Here is a 26109-nt window from a genome sequence, read left to right as displayed (position 1 = left end):
CAGGCAAGGCAGGTAAGAGCCAAATAGGTATACACATGCATTTAGGTGAAGACCCAGGAGATTAATATAGGGTAATGTAGAAAGATGGGGCATGGAATGCTTCCAAAAGGACACTCAGAAAGGACAAGTGATTTTCATTCACTAGGAAGTGAGAATTGCACTTAAAAAGGCACAACAGCATAAGAAGTGAGGCTTATTTGTAGAGCGGTTAGGAGTCTGTCAGGGCTGGAGGGGAGCAGGGAACAATGGCAAGAGGAAGCTTAGATACCCAATGATCTTACTAGCCTTCAAACTGGAAAGGGGCTTCCTTGGCCCTTCTGATCTGTGGCCACGAAGTGGGGCAAATTCAGTGATGACTGACTGATTTGATAGGAAATGTTACACAGCCAAATCAAGTCTCATAGTGCCCTTTGTATAAGCTTGTGTTTTGACTAATTGCTGGGTCAGTGATCATTCTATTTCCCAGGAGCTCTCTAAGCAAGTGCTTTCCTCTCCAACAAAAGGATGGATTTTCCTCAGAGGAGGGTCAAAATCTTACCAGCTCTCTTTATCCTCTTTCTCTCTTTCAGTTGGTAAGGCTTGTGATCATGAGACAAGGGAATGGCATTCCCATCTTTGTCACACAGGACCCCTCGTGAGTCACCCACATTGGCCACAGTAAGGTCTTTATCTGATAGTAGAGCAATCAAACATGTTGTGCCTGCAAAACAGAAGAGAGAGGCAGTATAGGAGGTCTGCAATGCACTGAGGTTCCATTGCTTTCTCTTGGTTATCAGACTCTGTCATTAAAGCCAACCTGGTATGTTGAGAATTTTACTTTGACTACTCCAGGAATCATCACTGCTCACTGCAACATTGTTGATCAAATCTGACAGTCTATTTTCTTACCCATGTTACAGTGTCATTGAAATAGGTTAGAACAGTATTGTTTTCCTAAATCACTTTGTTTCTGCTACTCAATTTAAAAAAACATCACATTTAAAAGGGTTAGGAGAGAATCAAAAATCAGTTTGAAGCCCAAGACAGTTGGTCCATTGGTCTCTGAGAATTCTCAGTTGAAAGGATGAAAGTGTATAGGTTGGGGATAGGGTGGGCTTCTGAGGTGGGGGTCAGAGGAGTCAGGAAATGGCAGCTGCCAACAGCTGAATCCTGTGACCCTGTAACAGAGCTATTGGTTTGGGTAAGGTTGAGCCTGCCTACCCAAAGCCTGACAGTTAGAAACTGGGCAGCAAACCCCAGGTGTGATAGGGGCAGTCTTTAAAAGTAGAAGCTGAAAGAAAACCCTATGGGGATGGCAGAAATGCAGTGTACATAAATAGGAGGCAGCAACTGGAGAGGTGAGAGTCAAAAGGGGAGATCTATCATCTGCTTGCAGGAAGCCCACAGGAAACACAAAAGACAATCCATTTTGAAATGAGAAAGCCTTTGCTTCATCCCTTCCCTACTGTCACTGTTAACTAGCATGTGTCTGCAGAAATGCACAAACTATTCATCTCTTTGCCCAAACTGGTAACTTTTTTATATTTTAAGCTTCATGAATTACTCTTCATTAGTATTTCCTTACTTATTAGAAAAGTCATAACAGGTGAATTAATGTAGCAAGCACAGGGTCAGAGGCCAGAGGGTACGGAGCAAAGTACACATTTGGAAACCAAAACGGGTAGGTCATTGAGATTGAGGGGGGTAAGGATGAAGAGGGCAAGTTTAGAACAATGCCTCTGTATCTAGATGAAAGTGGGTGCTTCATGGACAAGTACTCAAGGGAGGTCAATCAGGAGCTCTTGGGAAGGGTCCCCCCCCAACCCTCTACCACTAACAGAGACACAAAATAGAAAAGGGCCCACTTCTCTGGCTCAGTATTGGCCCTCAGTTTCACAGAACAGTAGCAGCTATCCTGCAACTCTGAGGGATTATTCTCAGGGTCAAGGCAGGAAGTAGGCACAGAAGAGCACTTGGGCAAAGAGCTGAGTCTCTGCCAGGGAGCTGCTGAGCCATGTCTGTTTTTTGAATTCTGTGAGGCAATAAGGCTCATTTCTTTACAGGATTTACAGATTATATGTTTTCATGGCTGTTCTTTGTAACAGGATCATGGATAGCGTTCTGGATAAATAAAATGCTACAAAAACCTATTAAAATAGTTGCATAGACTAGACTTCAGTGTCGAACCTGAGCAATGCCTGGTGGCTCTCTGAGAAGATGTCATCATAATCCACACAGTTGCTCAAGCCAAACAACTAGGCATTATCCTTGGTTTCTCACTCTTCCACACAGTGCTAGTCAACATGTCACTAGCTGCCCGCTCTTCCCATTCTCACTGTGCTGACTCTCTTGAGAACACCATCATTTCAGCCAGAGACCTGGTGAGAACAAGAGGCAGTGCCGGCAAGCTCTGGCCTTATCTCAGCTTCCCAATACCATCATTCATGTGCTCAAGGCCTCCCTTGTGTGGCTCAGACATGCCAAGCCTTTGGTCATCTTTGGGCCTTTGTACTCACTGTTCCCTCTGCTGTTCTTTGGTCCTTGACATCAGCTGACTAATGCTTCTGCTCTTGCCTGTCCTCAGGAAGGACATCTTCAGAGTCCTTTCCTACAAAGATTTCTCTTTAGTCCCTTTACTGCCCTGCAACACAACATTTTGTAGGTATTGTATATTAAACAAATGAATGTCAACCTTTCCCTCTAAGATATAAAAGTCCACAAGGGGAGAGGTATTGCTCGTTTTCCCCAATACAATGCTCTATAGATTGTCATAGGCACTCCATGTTTTCTGAATACATGAAGTAACAGATAAATGAATAATCATTCATAATGCCCTGACCTAACATTATGCTAACCTCCTGATGCCTTTCCCTGACAGGTCAGTCTAGTTCAATGCCATATACAGTACCATCTTCCAATCATTGTCATTCAGGGAACCATTCAAGGGTGTAGTAGTGAAACACATTTTACTTGTCACTCAAAACATGACACCCTCTGGTATAAATAGAGCTGGTGGTCCCATGCACATTGCTGATACGTGGAGAGAACTTCCAACTCGGGTGTGTCTGAGTTCTTTCTTGCAGCTTAGGATCCTGGCCTGATACAAAGAAGACAGAACCTTCACATTCACCTTCACCACCTCTTTGCTCCTATGCCTCGCTGCCACTCAGTGAGCTCACCCCTGCCTGCTCACAGATATGACCAAAGTCAAGAACAGCCCTGAATGTGCTCCATGTTTCATTGTCATGGGCATGATCTTCAGGGTTCTCAGTGCTGCCTATGGCAAGGTCAAGAGAGCACACTGACATTGCAGCCATGTTGGTTACTGGATCCATTGTCCCAGTGGTTATGGGATCATCATTGCCATCGATAGCCAGGAGGTGGAAGTCCTTACCATTACCTTCCTGACTGACTGATGGCATCACCCTCCATAGGAGTGTGCCTCAGCTGGGTGCTGGCCTGAGCATAGAGCTGAGTGGCCCAGTACCGGCTCCATCACTGGTACTGTGGAGGATGCACTATGAGGCACTGCCCAACAGCCCTGGCTGTTCATGGGCATGATCTTGATCTTTCTGAAGGCAGTTGGTCTCATTGTGGCCCTCATCCTTTACACAAAGTAGCCTCTTTCTGAGGCCAAGAGCAACAGAATAGAATGTTCATTCCACCAGGAACAACCTGACATACACACACGGGCAGCTGTCCCATCCATAGCTGTGTACTGGTGCCCACCATCTGTTGCCACCATTTCACCCCTCCTGCTCCATGCTGTGGACCTCGGGACCCACTTATCTCACCAAAATCCAAGCCCCTGACCAGGGAGGATACTGACCTCTGGCTGTCCCGCCTATGGCCCTAGAGGGCTTTGTATATGGATGACTAGAATTGTCATTTTTGTTTCTTCACTGGATAATATTTGATCTGTTACTGCATAAGTGGAACAGTCCATCTCCCAGGTCTACAGTAACCATCAGCATCATGTAACCCGGGGCTCCTGTTGCTGAGACTCCATGGATGGAACATCTCCCGCAGTCTCAGGCTGCCAGGCTGGAGGGCAGGGTGCTGCTGGTCAGTCTCTGGAGCAGAGCCTTGTCCAATCAAGTTCTTAGAGGTAAAGAAAGCTACTCTATACATAGGTAAATATCATTGTTGGATATTATTAGGCACTTACTTTATTTGATGAGTTGAGCTTAAAAATGTAAATCCCAATGATGTTCAAGTAACATGGGTATCTCAAGCATTTCTTCTCTCTCTCTTTTTATTTTTCTTTCTCTTCTTTCTCTCATTTTGTTTTCAAAGACAGTATGTGGCTTTGTAGTCCTGGTTGGCCTGGAATTCATTACGTAGACCAGGTAGGCCTTGAACTTACTCTGTCTGCATTTGCCACTTGAGTCTGGCATTACAGGTGTGAGCCACCATGCCAGCTCAAACTTTTTTTAAAGCCCTTAACTATAAATATTTTTAGTTAAAATATTTTAATGAAATTCACAACAAAGTAGTAATAACAATTTGTCCCTTATTAATAAACTTCACTCAGTTGACCACAAGCACAGTTAAATTGGTTTTCATGCAGGCATCAAAGGAAGCTATTATTCTTTGTTTTAAGCAGGTGAGGCTAATGGAACTAAAAAACCACATGGGTCTTCTCCATGATGATGCTGATCATCAGTGGCTGTTAAATGATTAAATACTAAAATCCTAGCAATAGCAGTACACCCCACTGCTTAAAAAGTTTACTATAATGCTAATCACCATATCTACATTACGTAACTTTTCTGGAATTAAAAAAAAAAAATCAAGATCTTGAGAAATGGCTCAGTGGTTAAAGGCACTTGCTTGCAAAGGCTGAGACCCTGACTTCGATTCCCCAGTACCCACATAAAGCCAGGTGAACAAAGTGGTACATGTGTCTTGAGTTTGTTTGCAGTAGAACTAAGCTCTGGTATGTGCATTCTCATTCCCTCTTCTCTCTGTCTCTCTTTTCCTCTCTCTACTTGCAAATAAATGAGATTATTTTTTTAAAAAAGCAGCTGGGGAGTCAGTAAAGTGTTTACCACATGAGTCTGTGTGAAGACTTGAGTCTGGATCCCCAGCACCCCCATAAAAGCTGGCACAGCTGCACATGCCTGTGATCTCAGGACTGGGGAGGAAAAATAGGAAAAGTCCCTGGGGCTTGCTGCCCAGCTGGTGTAGCTAAGTCAGTGAGCTCTAGGTTCAGTGAGACCCTGTCTCAACAAATAAGGGGGAAAGTGATTGAGGAAGACATAGCCAACGTCAGCCTCTGGTCTGAACTTGCACATGCACACATATGCATACATGCTCACACAGATACTTGCACCCACAGACATATGAACATGCATGTACATACACACACACATGAAACACTCATTCTCCCCAAAAAGAAAATAAAAAGATAAAAAGTAAAAGCAAACAACAAAAATGGCTTGGATACTTTAACTGTAGCTCTTTTCAGCTTAAATATTTTCCTAGTTGTGAACCAAAATTGCAAACTCCATTGCTTTGGGGGAAGGTCAGCTGTAAGAACAATCTCATGGCCTCTAGGAGTAGCTTTACCTGCTGCTTCCAACAGGAATATGGATTCTAAAGTGTTTTCCTACCCTGAGTAAGGGCAACCCTGATAGTGACAACTGACACCTGGTCTCAGTGTTAGGGCCGCAAAAGGAATGACCGAGCCCTGACAAACTGGAGAAGGGGAGCAACCTTTAGCAATGCAAATGGATGGCATGTGGGCATGCAGGCCCATTGTAACTTTGCCTTGGACTTTATAAAGTGTGTTTTTTTGTTTTTGTTTTATCTTCGTGTGTGTGTGTGTTTGTAGATGTGTGTGCTCGGTGCATGTGTAGATGACAGCCCTGAATGTCAGTCCTTGTTTCCCAACTTGTTTGAGGCAGGGTCTCTTGTTCATTGCTGTAAAAACCAGGCTGGCTGATCCAGAAGCTCGTCTCCTCCTCTATTCTCACCATAGGAGGGCAGGGATAAAAGCACTATACTACATGGGCTCTATAAAAGTTCTGGCCATCTGAACTCAGGTTGTCACATTTGTGCAGCAAGAGCTTTACCCACTGAGCTACCTCTCCAGCCTTTTTCAGAATTTTCAAAGAAAGCATTTATGTAAATTATCCTAATATTTTGAAAATATTGTTCATTTATTTGCGAGTGGGGGGGGGGCAGAGGATGCGCAATCAGGGCCTCTAGCCAGTACAAATAAACTCCACATGTGCATCTGGCTTTATATGGATACTGGGGAATCAAACCCAGGCCTTTTTTTAATATTTTTTGTTCATTATTTATTTATTTATTTATTTATTTATTTATTTATTTATTTATTTGAGAGTGACAGACACAGGGAGAAAGACAGATAGAGGGAGAGAGAGAGGATGGGCGTGCCAGGGCTTCCAGCCACTGCAAACGAACTCCAGACGCGTGCGCCCCCTTGTGCATCTGGCTAACGTGGGACCTGGGGAACCAAGCCTCGAACCGGGGTCCTTAGGCTTCATAGGCAAGCGCTTAACCGCTAAGCCATCTCTCCAGCCCCAAACCCAGGCCTTTAGGCTTTGTAGGCAAGTGCCTTAACTGCTAGGCCATCTCTCCAGCCCCAATTCTCCTGAGTTTTCAATGTTGGCAACTGTTAATAAACAGTATTAGCCAAACAATAGGCAACTGTGGGTCAAATTTGACCTTGGAGTCTGTGACACAGTGCTCTTGAGCTTTCAAGAAATGATTATTTATAACATACCTTTGTGTAACCATAGTGATGACAATGACATCCCATGCTTCCAGCCTGCCTTCCAGGTCCTGTGGTGTTCTAACATCTATTCATCACTCAAAACTTATCAAACAGGAAGGAATTATCCCACCCATCTTACAAACGATAAGCTGGGTGAAGGAATTTTAGGTCTTAGATGATGTGGGGGAGGAGATTACAATAGCAACCTGGGTTCCCTAGCTGAGGGGGATGCCTGCAAAGGTGATCATTATTTCAGGGCTGCTCAGCTGCCACATGACCGAATATCATACACCATTCCTTTTCTAAGTCCTACTCATCATTCTTTGATCATCACACCAAGCATTCCTTTTAGAGCCAGAATGGCTGTTTATCCATTGATGTATTCTTACGGTGGTGTACCATACCATAGACTCATAATGCTAGGGGAAGGGCTAGTAACCAGGGAGGGTACTAGGCATACTCTAATCACATAAATATATATATATTAAAGAAACAGGTAAAATATTAGGAGTTCCTAGGTGAGGGGACTTGGGCCTTCTTGTTTGCTTCTTTGTGTTTCCATATTACTATGGATCTTATATGCTGTGGAAAAAGCACAACTTAGTCACACTGTTTCAGAAGGATATTTACTGCATAATGCAAAATACACAGTACATAAAACAGAAAAAAAGAGAAATGATAATTTTGGCTACAGAGATTAAGATGCATATATAGAAAAACTTCTAGAGTAACACAGCTTCATAAAGCACATAGACACCTAAACAATGCCAGGTTGCTTGTGTAAACTATGCTTTCCTTCTGGGATACTAAGTCTCATGTATGAGAATAAGGAAAACTGACACTTATTTATTATTTATTTATTAGAGAGAGAGAGAATGGGCTAACTAAGACTTCTAGTTACTGCAAACAAACAAAACAAACTATCAAACAAAAAACTCCAGATGCATGTGCCACTCATGAATCTGGCTTTATATGTATGAATACTGGGGTATTGAACCTGTGTTGTCAGGCTTTGCAAGGCAGCACCTTAACCAGTGAGCCATCTCTCCAGCCCACCATTACTTTTTCTTTTGGAAAGAGAAAAGAAATTGGGGAAGTTGAGAAATGAGTAGCAAGGGGTAGGGAGGCAAGTGTGCAAAGAGAAAAGGGGAGAAAGACAGAAAAATAGGCATTGCAAGGATTTTGGTGAATGTGTTATGACACATTTATATGATTAAGAGGAATAACTGAATCTAGTAGAGGACTGACAATGAATGTTAGCTCAATAATGTGATTTCAGGGCCTCACTGAATGAGGCCTGACAGCCAACAGAAGTCAAACTGGTGTGACACATACTGGAAGAAGCAGTGAGGTAGGCATTAATGAACATGTCACCTAGGAATGACAAAATCACTGTCAACAGAACTGTCCAGCCCCACCTCCAGAGCCAACACTATGATCAGCTCCATCGGTAAACATAGATGAAGCATCAGGCTACTCCCAGATAAGTCTGCCCTCCCCACCCTAGCTCCTGCCCTATGGGCATAACCTTCCAGTTTGCTCAGAACTTTTCACCACTTTAACTTCTGATAATTAATACTGTGGCAAGACAGACTTTCCAGGGACGGTGTCTAGTCTAGGAAGTAAAATATAAGCTCTTATCTTTCCTTTTTTTCCCTCTTGTTTATTGCTAGTCTTTGTAACTCTTGTTTCCAGTTCTCCTGCAGGCAGGCCCTCTACAGTCATATGTGTGTGGCTCCATCAATATAATCACCTGTGAATATAACTATTAGGTAGAAAGAGATCTATATGTGTGGCAAGACATGTATGGACAAATTGTGATGCTTATCAAATAATGAGGTGTCAGGCTCAGTCTCTATAATGCATAATGTCTTTAATTATAATGGGTACCAATTCTAATGAGGTACTATCATCTCCACTTTACAGATGATGAAGGTGAAAGGAAACGAGTGATTAGTTAAAGGTCACATAGCTAGTGGGAGGCAGAAATACTTAGTTTGTTGCCAGAGTATTATTTTCAACCTTGAGGCAGTCAATACATGCTTACTGTATTGTGCAAACAAACACAATCATCTCTTCCTTAAAACACTTTACTGCCAGCTCTATAAAACAGCCATAATGCAAATTAAAATGGACAATGACTACAGTAAGAATGGTGCCTTCTACAGCTCTGAAGTATTCCATATATTGACCATGATATGGGCAGTACAGCCTACAGGCTATATATTGCTCCCCAGTAAAAAAGTACCACAAGACAGGGTAATTCAGCAGGATAGCAGTATTAAGGGCTGGCACCATTTAATACAGACTGGTCACACCCCAAAGAAATAATGATAGCACATCTAAAACCACAGGATACTATGAAGAACACAATGAGGTCTGCTTCCCCAAGACCTGAAGTGCTAGTATAGCAAACTACCTCTGTGGGCTTCCACAAATTAGTGATTGGGCATGCTCATATCAACTGGGAGGCTCAGGAGTTGCCTGGAGTGAGCAGAGACAGAAGGTCTCTTGGGATGGCACCTCTTTACATCAGCCTCTGCTTCTTATCACTCCATGGTAAGAACAGTGCAGGAACAATATTTTATAAGGAACAGGTCTCCTGCAAATGCAAATTTTCTGAACTTTTACATAAGCAAAAATATCAGCATTAAATTCGACACTGACTGAATTTGAGTCAAATTCTGTCATTTTAAACCCTAGTACTAGATAGCTTGCTTCAAGGTTTAGGTACCCTTAGGCTTTTCCCCAGAAAACATCAATAAGATGATTAGAAACATTGAGTACTAGTGTATGAGTGCCAGTAATATCTCTTCCACAAATGAAGTATGCCATGCTAAATCCAGATAACAAAACAACCTTTAGTGAGCAGGAGGCACAATTCAAGATTCAAGAATCTGATGAAGATGCATTTAATTTTCAAACTTCACCGGACGTGAAGCATAGATGTGCTGTCGGTTTTCATGAGTGCTGTTTTCAGTCTGAAATGTTCAATTTTACATCTCAACTGCTGTAACAGCAACATTTACTTCACCCTTGTATGTAGACTGTCTGCTGCTGGGTCTTCCTTTTTAGTTAAGCACTAGCAGGGTACCAGATAGTGGCTTCCAGGTGATCTGATCACATGGATTGATGTAGTTTAGAAAACTAAAGCAGTCTTGCATGATGGCACACACCTTTAATTCCAGCACTTGGGAAGCAGTGGTAGCTGAATTGCTGTGAATTCAAGGCCACCCTGACAGCACATAACGAATTCCAGGACAGCCTGGGATAGACAGTGAGATCCTACCTCAAAAAAAAAAACAAGCAAAAGAAAGAAAGAGAAAGAAGAAAGAAAGAAAGACAGACAGACAGACAGACAGACAGACAGAAAGAGAAAGAAAGAAAACTAGAGCAGGCCCTCTTGTACCAGGAACTTTCATATATACCCTCTGGGCAATATTGCTTGGAGGTGCTAACAAGTAGAGCCTTTGTGGTAATCGCTGGCATTTAGTCCAGACTGTAGCATGCAGCTGAAATTGATTTATAGTGACATAACCACAACCTGATTTCCAAGCCATCATCATTTAATACAATTCATTTCATGGTTGCTTTGCTTCTTGTACATGAGTAAGAGAAGCAGCAAGACTGTCTTCATATCCTCATACTAGTAATATTCTCTGTAATGTTCCCAGTTATTAATCCTGTCACCTTATGAAGGTGATGTGAGGAGGAACGCAGCAGGAACTTCCACAATTGGGCTTTGCTAAAAGGAGCACTGGCTTATTCATAAAAATCAGAGAGGAGAAAAAGGCAGGGAGAGGAAAGGCTGGGAATAAGGAGGTATAGCCTGATTTATCTGGTTCTTAGCAGAAAATTATACTTCGTTCACACTTTTCCTTTTAGTGTATAATCTACTTTTCTTGTAATTTCAATTTAAAACAAACCTGCCCTTTGAGCTTATTAACTTGTCCTTCTTCAAGTTTACATAGTCCTATAATTCTATTCATATAGATATAGATGATGGCAGAATGGCATTGGAGATATTAAGTGAAGTGCCTGCCCCCCTTTTTAAAAATATTTTATTTTTATTTATTTATTTGACAGAGAAAGAGGGGAGAGGGAATGAATGGGCATGCCAGCACCTCCAACCCCTGCAAATGAACTCCAGACAGGTGCGACCCCTTGTGCATCTGGCTAATGGGTCCTGGGGAATCGAACCTGGGTCCTTTAGCTCTGCAGTGCCTGCCCCTTTTAACTTACATGAATCACTTCTGTTCAGTCAGAGGCTCACCTTGTCCCAAAATTTCTATAGATGAAGTGGCAATTGGAAGAAAGTTATGCTTAGAATTTCAAAACTCAAAATGGTGGAAACTCAAAGAAACAATCTTTTCAAAAGAAATCTTTTAAGAGTATCCAACAGCTAGGCACAATAAGATGGAACAAACATTGAGTGTCTCTTCTGAGCAGCACAGCTGGCTAGGATGAAGAGTAGGGCTAGAAGTCAGGAAAACAAGAGGGAGTCTTTGATCCTTGGCTCTGAAACCCATGCAGAGCTAAAGTGCAGAACACTTAAACTTTGCTTCCTAAGGCATAGCCCAAGAAATCACAAACCTGGCCTTGTAGGGGACTGCAATGGCTCAATGAAAGCAAGCTTGGATGCCTAGTGTGGAGCAGTGAGAACTGCTGGACTTCCTGAGGAAGGAAGGGAAAACAACTTGCAGCTTCAGGGCTCACATGAGTGGACCCTTCCAACACAGATCACGGAGATCCTTGTTCATCCCACCAGATGCCAGGACAGTAACAACAGACCAACACCAAGTGAACCCTTGGGAAAGGAGACAACCAGATACTAAATCAGTGTAGCATGTATACAGAAAAGTCTAAAAAAAAGTCAGGGCTGGAGAGATGGCTCAGCCATTAAGGTACTTGCCTGCAAAACCAAGAAATGAGGTTCAATTCCTCAGTACCCAATAAGCCAGATGCACAAGATGGTGCATGTGTCTTGAGTTCATTTACAAGGCTAGAGACCCTGGCACATCCATTCTCTCCCTCTCTCTTAAATAAAAAAAAAAAGTAAAATATTTTTTAAAAAGTCAGGAGATTATAGAAGAGAATAAACTAACTTTTAGATCCAGTCTGGATTGAAAATAGACTCAGTTTTAGAGATAAATCAAGTTAATGTCTACACATACATTCTGTAGCTGTGTCATGTGTGTCCTGGCTTAAGAAATTAATTTAAAAATGCCACAGGTGTGTGAGTAGGAAGAAAACTCAGTAGCAGAGGTCAGTAAGCTAGAAAGGAGATATAAAGGGAACAGAAAAGGAGGGAGGGGGGACTTAATAGGATGGTATTGTATATATATAAGTAGAAGAACAGATTAATGGGGGTTAAAAGGCCTAAGCGAGGTCAGGGGAAGAGACTGAGTAAAGGAAAGGTGGAGGGAGGGCTAATCAAAATCTAAGAGGATATAAATAAGTCATATGAAAACCTACTTTTTTGGACAATGGAACACACAGGAGCCATAGATTGTTACTAGAAAATTTTCAGTGCCAGAAAGCTGGAAGAAGCCACACTTCATTCAATTCAATGGGAGAGAGAGAAATCACCAGTTGAAGACACTCAACAGTGGACACTGCAAGCCTTATATTTGGCCAGCCAGGCCAAATGAGCCAACAGGTGAAATAGTGGCACATCTGTCATGGTGGAAACCAACTGTTCTCTAATTGGACTGGAGGCCCACTCCATGGGAGGGAATATATCCCTGATACTGAAAACCTACAACAGGGGTAGTCATGAGCCCTAGGGATATAATGTCTGCTGATGTCTGGCTAAATGTATATACTATGCTCACCATACTACTCAGTAAACAAAACACTTCTCTTAATGTTCATACCCATATGTTAATGCCACTCTCACTTTTGGTTAGAGAAACTTCTCTTTTCAGATGGTAGTGACCTTGGGATGACTCAGAAGGCACTGTGGCGCTGAGAAGGGGTGACAGAAGAGTACTCAGCACTGAAATATCTCTATAAAACCTTCCAAGGTTCAGGGTCCATTGTGGAAGAGGTGGGCAAAAGAACATAAAAGCCAAAGGAAGGGTAAGACTCCTTACTACATGATTCTCCAGACACAAAATGGACTGGACATCCATGACCTCACAGTGCCTGACACTATCTACACAAGACCATCATAATAGGAGGAAAATATTATGACACAAAAATAAAAAAAAAGAGACTGATTGAGAGGGGGAGGGGATATGATAGAGAGTGGAGTTTCAAAGGGGAAAGTTGGGGGGGGGAGGGTGGGAATTACATAGGATATTGTTTACAATCATAGAAGTTGTCAATGAAAAAAATAAATAAAAATGCCACAAGTGCTGGGTGTGGTGGCGCACGCCTTTAATCCCAGCACTCGGGAGGCAGAGGTAGAAGGATCACTGTGAGTTTAAGGCCACCCTGAGACTACAGAGTTAATTCCAGGTCAGCCTGGACCAGAGTGAGACCCTACCTTGAAAAACCAGAAAAAAAAAAAAAAAAAGCCACAAGTAAAATGTTAGCTGAAAAAACATTGACTTCCCTGGTCACTGAGTTAGCACAGACCTGTGACCAAAGAATTCCAGCTGGAAGGCAAAACAGTTTACAGAACTGAGTGTGCTCATGTGAAACATGCCATTGGCAGCTTCCGTAGTTACACATAAATTATTTCCAGCTGCTTTCTTCCATCCAAATGGAACACAGACACTGATATCGTCACTTAAGTTAAAACAAATACTGTGCTGTTATGTTCATTTAAGATAAATAACTACAACCAGATTTGGGGGCAATGTGATTGATTAATTATTAATTACCCAGATTGTTTTGGGAACAGTGGATTACAAATGACTTTAAATCTGTGTCGTCACTTATTAATCAAAATACACCATGAGGGGAATGAGAGGTAGTTAGAAGGGGGTGGGAAATGAAAGGAAAAATGTAGTATGAAATCAGACAGGAGGTCGTGCATGCTAATTAAAAACAGGATAAAAAGACTGGAGATATAAGCAAAAAGATCTGTTTCTCCAGGAAGTCTGCTGCCCAATGACCTGCAAAAATACTGAAATTGATCCCATCTTGCCTATTTGGATGCACAGCAAAGAGTTATGTGCCACCTATACCCATATCTTACAATATGTTTTTTTCTCTTTCTCTCTCACATCTCTGTTTCCTATGTCTAGTAACAGAGGATTGGTGTTCTCTTTCTTTCTTCCTTTCTTTTTTGCATGCATGTGCACTGACTACTGTTATGCTCCTTGTTCCCTCATTCAGTGTCTGTTGTGTACAAAACACTAGGCTTAGTTCTGGGGCAATAAAAATTAATGAGATATATGCAGCCCTTATTCCTTACTGCCAATTAACAAAATAAAATTAAACAGACACTTAGAACCCAGTCTAGTGAATGCTGATACTGTCATGAGAGTCTGATTGTGGTGTGAAGACAGAGGGAAGAGGAAGGGTAGTAGGGAGAGCTGTTGGAGGGTGGTACAGAGGAAATGAGACCCTAATTTTCTCTTTCTCTCTCTCTCTCTCCCTCTTTCTCTCTCTCCCCCTCCCTCCCTCCCTCCCTCCCCCTTTCCTTTCCTTTCCTTTCCTTTCCTTTCCTTTCCTTTCCTTTCCTTTCCTTTCCTTTCCTTTCCCTTTCCCTTTCCCTTTCCCTTTCCCTTTCCCTTTCCCTTTCCCTTTCCCTTTCCCTTTCCCTTTCCCTTTCCCTTTCCCTTCCTTTCCTTTCCTTTCCTTTTCTTTTCTTTCTCTTTGGTTTTTCAAGGTAGGGACTCACTCTGGCCCAGGCTGACCTGGTATTCACTATGTAGTCTCAGGGTGGCCTTGAACTCACAGTGATCCTGCATGTGGCACCAAGCCCGGCCCTAATTTTCTCTTGAAAATACAACATCATAAGGAGTTTGCATAGCCTAATATGGCTCCTGGAGCATTTATTTTCACAAAAAGGTACATATAGTCATTATTAGCCCCTCCCCCCATATCTTCCTCCCACTCTATAGATGAGGAAGCTGGCCAAGGTTTTATTATGCAAAAGAGCTGAATCTTCAGCCCTAAATTAAGCTTTTAATTTTTTTTTCTACAAAATATAGAACTTAGAGGCATGGAGAGGAGACAGTCAGTATGGGCAGCAAATAGCTTTCTGTAAATATTCCTTAACATCAATACTTGCTTCCATGAAAAAATATACTGTATCGGGCTGGAGAGATGGCTTAGCAGTTAAGCGCTTGCCTGTGAAGCCTAGGGACCCCGGTTCAAGGCTCGATTCCCCAGGACCCACGTTATCCAGATGCACAAGGGGGCACATGCATCTGGAGTTCGTCTGCAGTGGCTGGAGGCCCTGGCGCACCCATTCTCTCTCTCTCTCTCTCTCTCTCTCTCTGCCTCTTTCTCTCTGCCTGTCACTCTCAAATAAATAAATTAAAATAAAAATAGAAATAGTTTTAATATATATATATGTGTATGTATGTATATATACAGTATTATTTTATGTTATAATTTGGATATAAAAATGGAACCAAGTGTTGAAGGGTTGGTCCCAAGCTGGTAATGTTATTAAGAATTATTGGATCATAGAAACTGTGATCTAATTAGAGGATTAACTTGATCGATCATAATTTGAAGGCACTGTCTGGAGGTAGTATAAACTATAAGGGAGCATGTAGTCAAAGGAAACAGGTTACTAGGTGACACATTCAAAAGGTATACCTCATACCTAGTCACATTACCTCTTCCTGCTTTCTGACTGCAATCTAGTGAGCAATTTGCTCTACCATACCTTTCTGCCAGAATGAATGGCATCACCACAGGCTCAGAGACCACTGAGCTAGCAACCAAGGACCAAAGCATCTAAACCCTAAGGCAGCTAAATCTTTCCTTTCTGGAGTTGTTTACCTCAGAATTTAGTCATAGAGACAAAACTAACACAAAAATTGGTACCAAGGGTGGTGGTATTGTTATAACTATAATCAAGCCTTTAGACATGGTTTGTGAAATGAATTTGGAAAAGTTGGGAGACACCAAATAGCGAAAGCCTACTGAGAAGTTCTAGTGGGAGCTCATGGAACTAGAATGTCAACAGGAATGAAGGGAACAGAGACTATGCCCAAGAAAGTTTAGATGGGAACAAGGACTCCACTGAAAACAGGACTAGAGACTTATTACATGTTATGATTCATTCTACATTCTGCCCATGCTCTGAGACATTGTGTAAAGCTGAATTTAAAGGTATTATAATATTTATCTAAATTTTTTTTCAAGGTAACAGAACATTTAGGCTATAGATTGGCTATTAGCAGCTGGTTTTAGTCAGTTTACAGTGAGAACTAGGATCAAAAAGCTTCAAAAACTTGTGATTTAGCCAGAGGAACACACATAATGCTGGTTTCAAGGAAAGTATGTTTATTAGAGAGAGAAAAACTGAGAATGTACCACTAAAGGAAGCTATGTACTTTGCAGCAGGCCAATGGGAAAGTTGCCTCAAGAAATTAGTAGACTTCTCCCATGGAAAGATCAAGTAAGCATATAATTTGCTGATTTTCAATGGAACTTTGCCACTTCCAGTAATTTGACAAATTGATGAATGCAAAGGAAAAGAAGACAGATGTCTGATACATGTTCTTTAGGCCCTTTAGAAAACATGGAATTATTTTCTAACATCTATGCAAATATTTAAAAAGGGTGCTATTTTAGACATCAAAAGAATAAGTACTCTTCAAAAAGGAATGCTTCATGAATGTAACCAAGGCAAGACTGGAAGTCTACAGTGTTCTGTACAGGCTTACAGCTAAGAATTTGTCTTAAGACTCAGAGGAGACTTTGAACTTTTGAGAAATGCTAAAACTGTTGAGACTTCAGGGATTCTTGAAGACAGATTAAATGTATTTTGTATCATGAAATATGCAGGAGCCATATATGGGCCATGGGAAATTGCTGTGCTTTGAATATGAAGTACCTTGCTCTGAAGCAAGTTGAGAGTGCTATCCCACTGATGAATTTATAGCTGAATGTGCTATTAAGAGGAAGGACCTGGTTGAAACAAGCAGATCATTGGGAGTGTATCTTTGAAGGGTCCACCCCATCCTTAGTTGAGGTAAGCAGGTCTCCTCTGCCATGACATGTGGGCTTCAGCTGACAAGGCTGTAGAAGTAGGCTGCTCAAGCCCACTGAAATGGACACCACACTACCATATGACTCATGGAGCTGTGCTTGCATTTGGTTTTGGTCTTGCTTTGGCCATGGCCCTCCTTTCTATGACCCCATTTCTCTCTTTTAGAATGTTATGAGGTTTCTGACTTGCTTTGCCATAGGACTAAAAGTTAACCTTGGACTGAAATCTCTCGAACTGTGAGCCAAAAAAAAACCCCAAAAAATCCTACTGTAAGTTGATTTGCACACGTCTATTGTCACAGTGACCAAAAGCTAAGTAATAAAAATGGTAATGGATGGCTGGAGAGATGGCTTAGCAGGTTCAATTCCCTAGAACTCAGGTAAGCCATATATACAAGGTGACACATTGCACCTAGAGTTCATGTGCAGTGGCTGAAGGCCCCCAATGCTTGCTCTCTCTCTCTCTCTGCCTCTTTCTCTCAATTAATAAAAATAAAATATTTAAAATTCTTTTTAAAAATTAAAATGGTAATGAACAAATTAGATCTTTATTTTGTTCTGGTATAGTATACAAATGTAATTTTATTAACAGTTAAGTCTTCTTTTAAATTTATGGTTGATTTGGGAAGTATGTGATTTCTAAGAGTCTAGAGACAATAAGCAAAAAGCCCAAGTAGAAAGTGAGGGGACTTGCAGCATAGTTTGGAAAACACCACATACACGTGCTCTCCCAGTTCCACCAAGGTGTCGGAGTGGCAAGGCTCCTAGGACGTTTAGAGTTCAATGTTTCCAGTGCATCTCAGAGAGGATGGACAATCTTCAGAGTTTGAAAATTAACATCAAAAACTCTGTCCCAAACTGAATATTCACTTATCAATGAGGACACAGGCTTGGAGATTGAGAAACCAATTCAAGATCAGGGGTTGCTTTGTGGGGGGATTGGAACTGAAGCTGCATTTTGGCTGCTCAGTCCAGTTCTCTGGGAACCTCCTGGCTTTTGATATATTCCAGACGTTTACCTGACCTCCTGCTAAGTAAAACTTAAAGCTGTCTCTTCACAGTGTAAAAAGCTACAGGCCCAGAAGTTTATATGGACACTGAGGCATGAGCTATGTTCATAGAACTAATACATGGGCTACCAGTCAGTTAAGACAATAGACCTATGCAACAAAATAGGGAAGATTATGTGACAAGTAAATTTAACTCTACTCTTGGTCCCAACTGCTTCACATGTGGACAATAGGGGACATTTTTTGAACTAACAACTTTCAAGGGGGTGAAGCTTCCATTTATCTAAATCTTCCTTTCAGTATTTCAGAAAGTCAAGTTAGCTGACGGCTGATAAATGAAGTTGCTCATAGGTTGGCTACCCTTCTGGGTCTGCTCTTATGTTGAAATGAGTTCTGCAGGTAATTTTCCCACTTGCTATGACCAGTGTATTTTCTGGACAAAGCAGTCAACTTCTGACTTAAATGAAAAATGTTTTAACCATTAAGCATGATTCATGTAATTGAATTTTACTTCGGATTCCACCAGGGAAAATATGGCTCTCAGCAATTTTGCTTTTTAGAGTTCTTGAATAAGCAAAATGTTTGTGGGAGCTTTGCTCACACTGTTGGTCCAGGTCCACAAAGAACCAGGAATTGTCAGGCAGCAGGGATCTGGGGAGGAAGGGCCCCTCAGCATGTTATTGCCAAGTTGGTCAGGCCTTGTGTAACCAGAGCCACTTAAGCTTAAGGAGTTCCAAGCCCCAGGGTAGCATTGTCCCTGATTGCTGCATTTCTGCAGCTCTAGCAACAACAAGACTCTTGCTGAGCTTATGAATACTGTTTGTATAGACTCTGACCTCAACAAGCAGCTAGCCTGAAAGCTGGTTATTCATTCATTCATTCATTCAGCAGGCAGTTAATAAGCACTTCCTGCCAGGCATTCTGGTGGGTGCTGGGGACTCAGAAACAAAGATGCAGTGCCCAGATAAAGAAGTAACAGTTTAGTGGAGAGGGGGCACACAAGGGAATGAAGAATAGAAAAGCAGCAATTCTATTATGGTTGAAATTGGCCGAGAAAACACAGAGACTATCCTGCAGTGACATGGAGAGAGTCACTACTGTTGACTGATGAACAAAAATTAGTCAAACAAAACCCGTGAGGAAGAAGGCTTGGACTGTGTGTAAAATAGATTAATAAATGTGAGGGAATTGTTTTTCTTACATGTGCTCAAGGAAGGTTTTTATGGGCTGGAGAGATGGCTTAGAGGTTAAGGCGCTTCTCTGCGAATCCCAAGAACCCATGTTCGACTCTCCAGATCCCATGTTAGCCAGACACACAAAGGTGAGGCAAGCACAAGGTTGCACCTGCCCACTAGGTGGTGCAAGTGTCTAGAGTCTGATTTAGTAGCTGAGGCCCTGGCATGCATATTTCCTCTGTCTCTCCTCTGTTTTGCTTTCTCTAAAAAATAAAAAGAAAGAAAAAAAAGGTTTTATAATTTACAAATTATTAGGGAGGCTGCAGAGATGGGTCAGAGGTTAAGATGCTTTCCCCAGTATCCACATAGAGTAAGATGCACAAAGTGGTGTGTGCATCTGGAGTTCATTTGCAGTGGCTAGAGACCCTAGCACACTTATTCCCTCTCCCACTCACTCTGCTTGACAATAAATAAATAAATAAATAAATAAATAAATAAATAAATAACTATTTTAAACATATTAGGATTAGGAGGCTGTACAGATGGCTCAGTGGAGGAGTGTTTGCCATGTAAGCACGAGGACCTACATTCCATTCCCAGAAGTTGTGTAAATATCTAGGCATTGACACAGTGCAGAGTGGGGTGGAGTCAGGGGGACTGCTGGGACCTCCAGAAAAACATGAAATTCCAGGTTCCACCAGAGACTGTCTCAGGAAACAAGGCAGAAAAGCAATAGAGGACACCTGATGTCTTCCTCGGATTTCCACAGACATGTGCACATTCACACATCTATACATGCACACACACATACCACACATACCAAAAGACTACACATACTATATACACATCCACAAAGAAAATGATTAGGGCATCTGACTTAGCCTAAATCCAAACACATAACAAATCTCATCAGAAATTTCTGACATTAAGAAATGCCAAAGCTCTTAAACACTCACTGAATTGCAAACAGTAACAAAGAGCTACCATGTAAGAACACTGTCTGGAGAAAACATGAAACTAAAGCAAACTCTCAGCTCACTTCAGGTTGCTCCCAAGTCACCTGGATGCAGATTCTGCAACCACCTAAGAGAAGACTCTTATCACATGCTGGAGGGCCCAAAAGTGTCACAAAGAGTAAAACCATCAGTTGATTTTCTCTCGTTCTGTTTTCAGTTCACATGTTTATTTTTTCTGGGGATGGGGATCAAACTCCCCTGAGTACATGCTTGTACATGCTAGGTGAGTGCTCTATCCCATCCTCACTTTAAATCCTATAGGAGTCAGGGAATACATTACCTTGTAAATTTAAACTAGAATGAAATGAAAGATTCCCAGCTGTAAGGATTCTAAATTAAGAAGAACCGATGTTGTATCAGTTCCTTGATACAATGGCTGAATGACATCTAGCCATCTTAGCACTATTTAAGAATTAAATCTCCACTGCAAGCCTCAAGTTTGGCCAGTTAGGCCAAATGACTAAATGGGTGCAATAGTGACATGTCTGTTATGGGGGAAACCAACCACTTTCTAACTGGACTGGAGACCCACTGTATGGGAAGGAATACATGTCTGGTACTGAAAACCTAATCAAAAGCCTATAGTAGGGGAGGTCTTGAGCCTTAGGAGTGTAACACCTGCTTTTGTCTGGCTAAATGCATATAGTATGCTCACCAAACTGCCCTGTAAACACTTTACTTAACATTCATACCCATATATTAATGCTATTCTCACTTTTGTTTGTAAAATCTCTTTTCAGATGGTGATGACCACTGGGATGACCCTAAAGGCACCACAGTGCTGAGAAGAAGTGACAGGAGTGTTCAACACTGAAATATCTCTATCACACCTTCCAAGGCTCAGGGTCCATTGCAGAAGAGGTGACAGAAAGAATATAAGAGCCAATGGAAGGGTAGGACTGCTTATAATGCAATCGCCCAGACAGAAATTGGCCTCGATACCTGTGACTTTGCAGTGCCTAGCATTACCTTCACAAGACCCTCATAATAGGAGGAAGAGATAATGACATCAAAATAAAAGAGAGACTAATGGAGAGAGGGAGGGGATATGATGGAGTGTAGATTTGTGAAGGGGAAAGTGGTAGAGGGAAGGAAATTAGCATGTTTTATTGTCTTGTAAGTATGGAAGCTGTCAATAAAATGTTTAAAAAGAATTAAATCTTTTGGGCAGTAATTTAAAATTAATATTAAACAATATATTACCTTAAAATTTTTTATTTTTATTTATTTGAGAGAGGGAGAGAAAGAGGCAGATATAGAGAGAGAATGGGCACACCAGGGCCTCTAGCCACTGCAAATGCATTCCAGATGCATGCATCATCTTGTGCATCTGGCTTATGTGGGTCCTAGGGAATTGGACCTGGGTCATTTGGCTTTGTAGGCAAGCACTTTAACCTCTAAGCCATCTCTCCAGTGTAACCTTGTACTTTTTAATTAAAATACTGAAGTATCAGTTCTTGAAATGGTAAGTGTGTGTGTATGTGCGTGCACGTGTATGGTGCATGTATGGACATGTGTGCCAGGGCACACATGTGGAGGTCAGAGGACAACTGTCATGAGCATGTAAGGACAGGCTTGCCTGTCCAGAGTAGATAAGTTAGAAATTAAGAGTGACGATTTGCAGTGACGCAATGATAGATAAATAGACATGTGTGCATTAAGATTGATAAGTCTTAAAGTGTATAAAAAGAGACCCGAAGAACCGAAAGCGTCTCTCTCGCCACGATGACTGACTGAGACACGCAGCTCATTAGTCCAAGACTGAGAACAACATCAGCGAGCCAATCCGGAATGCTCACCAACGCAAACTCCAGATCGTCCGTAAGTCAATCCAAAGACTTACGCCGGCGGATCAAGACCGCAGCCGATCCGGTCACCGGAGGCATCGCTATGGTGAAATCGAAAGTGAACGTTGCAGCTCGAACCTCACTCGGAATCAGGAATCAGGTCGTATGATGTTAGACCTAATCAAGATAGTTATGTTAGGATGAGTATTTGGATTTATGTGTTTTTGGCTTTAGTTTCCTTTTGCATGATATGGTCTTGCTTGTGTGTTATAACAACATCAGTAAACTCTCTTGCAAACTTACCAGCGTCTCTTGTACCTTCATCTGTGGAATCCTCTCTGTGTAGTGATAATCTAGAGAGTGCTCGCGACAACAACCTTGGAGTTTCTCTTCCCTTTCCACTTTCTTTGGAGACAGAGTCTCTCTTGTTTTGCTGCTGCTGCTTGAGAGCTTTCAGACTCTTCTGGCTCTGCCTCCTATTGCAGCAGATGCAGTAGATATATGTGCCACTTTGTGTCTGGCTTTATGAGGGCACTGAGGAGGATCAAACTTGGATAGGCAGGCATGATTGCAAGCAAGTACCTTTAATGGATGAGATCACATCAGCTCATCTTGGAAAATTATTTAAAAAATAATTTTTATTTATTTACAGCAGAGAGATATATGGAGAACACACACACACAGAGAAAGAGAGAGAGACAGAGAGACACAGAATGGGCACTCCAGAGCTTCTAGCCACTGCAAATGAACTAGATTCATGCACCACTGTACATCTGGATTTACGTAGTTACTGGAGAATCAAACCCAGTTCATTAGGCTTTGCAGGAAAGCACTTTAACTGCTGAGCTACCTCTCCAGCCCTTTAAAACTTATTTTTATATAAATAAGAAAGTAAAGAGCAATCTGGAGATATGTAGTTAACTAATTATTGGCAATAAGCTAGTACTTTTCAAACTGTCATGTGAAATATAGCTGCTCCTTGTCATCAGACAGAGGACACACAGATGAAACAGCCCATCTCATATCTAAGGTGGGTAAATTTAGGGTTGTCCAACTCATGGCCCTTGAGTCATGAGAGCATACACATGTTTATTTTGTGTGACAGTTCACACAACCTTGTCAATGCATTCATCCTCATAGTTCACATCAGAGAACTCATGCAACTGAGTTAATAAAAATCCTTCATAATGTTCTGGGTTTATGATTTTGCTGTAGATATCCTAAGCCACATGCAGCTTATGGCTCACAGGTTGGGACACCCCTGTGAGTTTTCAAAATGAATAAATGTTGATGGACCACCCTTGGAAGCCAACATTTTTAAAAATTATTTATTTATTTTATTGTACTTATTCAAAAGACAGAAAGAGGGAAAGAAAGAGAGGGAATGGGCACACTAGGGCCTCCAGCCACTGCAAATGAACTCCAGATGCATGCACCACTTTGTGCATCTGGTTTAGGTGGGTTGTGGAAAATCAAGTCGAGATCCTTTGGCTTTTCAGGCAAGTGCCTTAACCACTAAACCATCCCTCCAGCCCTAGAAGCCAACATTTAAAAAAAAAATATTTTATTTATTTATTTGAGAGAAAGAGGCAGAGAAAGAGAGAGAGAAAATGATCATGCCAGGGCCACCAGCCACTGCAAATGAACTCCAGATACATGTACCACCTTGTGCATCTGGCTTATATAGGTACTGGGGACTCAAACCTGGGTCTTTACGCTTTGCAGACAAATGCCTTAACCTCTAAGCCAACTCTCCAGCCCAAAAGCCAAATTTTTTAAGATAAAAGTTTATAGTCTTCAGGTTGTCATATTTGCTGAAGTTTATTTGATCAGCAGCAGATGGCAAACAGGTTCATTCAATGCTTGTTACTTAAGTTTGCCAAATGACATTAGTTATTATAATTTAAAATGAGTCATGATCTTCATAAAATTCCAAGGGAAATGGAACTCTGAGGTACTTATACAAAAACAGCTTCAGATGAAAAGCCATATGCCTCCTCCTTGCTGCTTTTCGGTTCAGTTACTCTATTTACAAACAGGGCAGGGCACCTAGAACCCAGATCATTTTCTATAAAGAGTCTTTAGTTTCTTATTCTTTGTGTGCATATGCACGTGTAACGTGTATGTGCCCATGTGGTGCCCCGTGAGCCAGCTCACCACAATGGGGTGAACTTGACTGCAGTGACTGGAGGAGAACATCAGTGTCCCCCTCCATCACTCTGCCACACATTCTTACTTGAGCTAGTGTTTTACTGATCATGGAGCTTACCTTTACCCCCACCCAAACCCTGTGATTCTCCTGTCTCTGCTCCCCACAGGGCTAGGGTTATAGGTGTGTTATTTATGTAGGTCTTGGAAACAAAACCTAATTAAGTGGTATTTCAGGCCTCCTCAGGCCCTCATGCTTGCACAGGAAATGCTCTTAACCACAGAATAATCTCTCCAGCTAAAAGTTCTTAATTTCTTCAGAGGTAAAGTTACTGAAGACAGTGAGTTTTCAAATAATGGTCAGACCATTATTGCAGCAGGAGACCAGCCAGTACTGTACACAAAGAAATGTGCTGACAACGGAGTATGAACAAGAGTTCAGGTTGCCATCGCTTTTGCTTTTTAAAAGGAAAATAATTTTTAAAAATGTTACATGCCACCTATAACCAGCCCCCTGCAGTAAATCTGAACACAGCAACATGACTCAAGAATCAAAAATCCTTGGGTGAGCTACTCAGGGCCTCCCCTGAGGTTTCAGTTAAGCTGTGAGTCATCTCAAAGCTTTCAGGCAAGAATCCAGTCATTCACACAGTGTTTGATAAGCCTCAACTCTTGAGTGCATGGGTCTCTCCATTGGCTGCCCAAGGGTCCTCATGACATGACAGATAAATATGTCTCCTAGAGCAAGTAACTCCAGGAACAAAGACAGAACTGGGTAACACACCTCAATCAGAAACTAGTTTTTCTATAACCTAATATCATTAGTATCATCCTACCACTTCATTCCTATCCATCTACCACAAGGGAGTAGCAAAGTCCAGCCCACACTCAAGTGGACAGCAGGTAAGCAAGCCCCACTTCTTGAGGGGACATATATCAAAGCATTTGTGGATATACTTTTAAAGTCATGCTTATGGTTACCATACAGCCACATAATAAAAATCTGAGCTAGAAAGGCTTTCTTAAAAGGATTACTACTTTGAATATTAACCTCTTTTAGGATTCAAGAGAAGGGGATTTCCTAGGGAACTAATCCCATCAGCTCAAGAAATATAATCACATGGCATTTCATGGTAGATACTTATATTGTTTAGGAAAAATGGACTTGTCCTATATGTTTTTAACCTTGATGGAAATCATTCAAAATCATGGGCCTCAGTACAGAAAATGCTTTTGAATTTGAAGCACTTACATAAAAGTGGATGGAGCCCCAGTAGTACAAAAAAACTCCATAGCTCTCTAATGACTTGAATGGCGTCTAGCTTAGCTTAAGAACCAAGCATGACAACTATACAAGTAAAATCACTATTTACTCATGGATAATAATATTTTTGTTCATTTTTATTTATTTATTTGAGAGTAACAGACAGAAAGAGGCAGATAGAGAGAGAATGGGTGCCCCAGGGCCTCCAGCTACTGCAAAGAACTCCAGACACGTGAGCCCCCTTGTGCATCTGGCTAACATGGGTCCTGAGGAGTCAAGCCTTGAACCGGGGTCCTTAGGCTTCACAGGCAAGAACTTAACCACTAAGCCATCTCTCCAGCCCAATGGATAATAATTTATTGATATTCTACTGTACACTGAGTATTGTTCTAGGCATTTTTACAGATTGACATCATTATACAAACTCTAATGTTCTCACTGTCCTTGTCTTACAGGTGGAGAAACTGAGGCACAAAGAGGGTAAGTCATATACCCAAGGTTATATATGTACCAAAAAGATGGGATTTGAGGGCTGGAGAGATGGATAGCAGTTAAGGCACTTGCCTGCAAAGCCTAAAGACACTGGTACAGTTCCCCAAATACCCATGTAAAGCTAGGTGCACAAAGTGGTGCATGCATCTGTAATTCATTTGCAGTAGAAGCGCCCCCATTCTCATTCTCTCTCTCTCTCTTTGCTTGCAAAATTAATATATAAAATATTTTTTTAAAAGATGGGATTTGAATTCAATCATGGTGGTCCCAAGGCCCATACTACTAAATGCTTATAGGGCCTGATTTTGGGGAACTGCGCTTCTCCCTATATTACTATTCCATATGTATACTTATCATGAGCCATTTCC

General features: G+C 41.6%; 1 protein-coding gene across 1 annotated transcript in view; it reads right to left on the bottom strand.

Moving 5' to 3' along the window:
• Positions 1 to 26109, bottom strand: part of Ppm1l (protein phosphatase, Mg2+/Mn2+ dependent 1L) — a 353958-nt gene that overhangs the window by 10273 nt on the left and 317576 nt on the right. Inside the window, exon 3 of the mRNA XM_004652379.2 lies at positions 539 to 700. Coding sequence (XP_004652436.1) covers positions 539 to 700 — 162 coding nt within the window. The remainder of the gene's footprint in view (positions 1 to 538; positions 701 to 26109) is intronic.

The sequence above is a fragment of the Jaculus jaculus genome, chromosome 11, assembly GCF_020740685.1.
Source record: "Jaculus jaculus isolate mJacJac1 chromosome 11, mJacJac1.mat.Y.cur, whole genome shotgun sequence".
Taxonomy (NCBI): Eukaryota; Metazoa; Chordata; class Mammalia; order Rodentia; family Dipodidae; genus Jaculus; species Jaculus jaculus.
The sequence above is the reverse complement of the archived record's forward strand: the minus strand, read 5'-3'. Positions and strand labels throughout refer to the sequence as shown.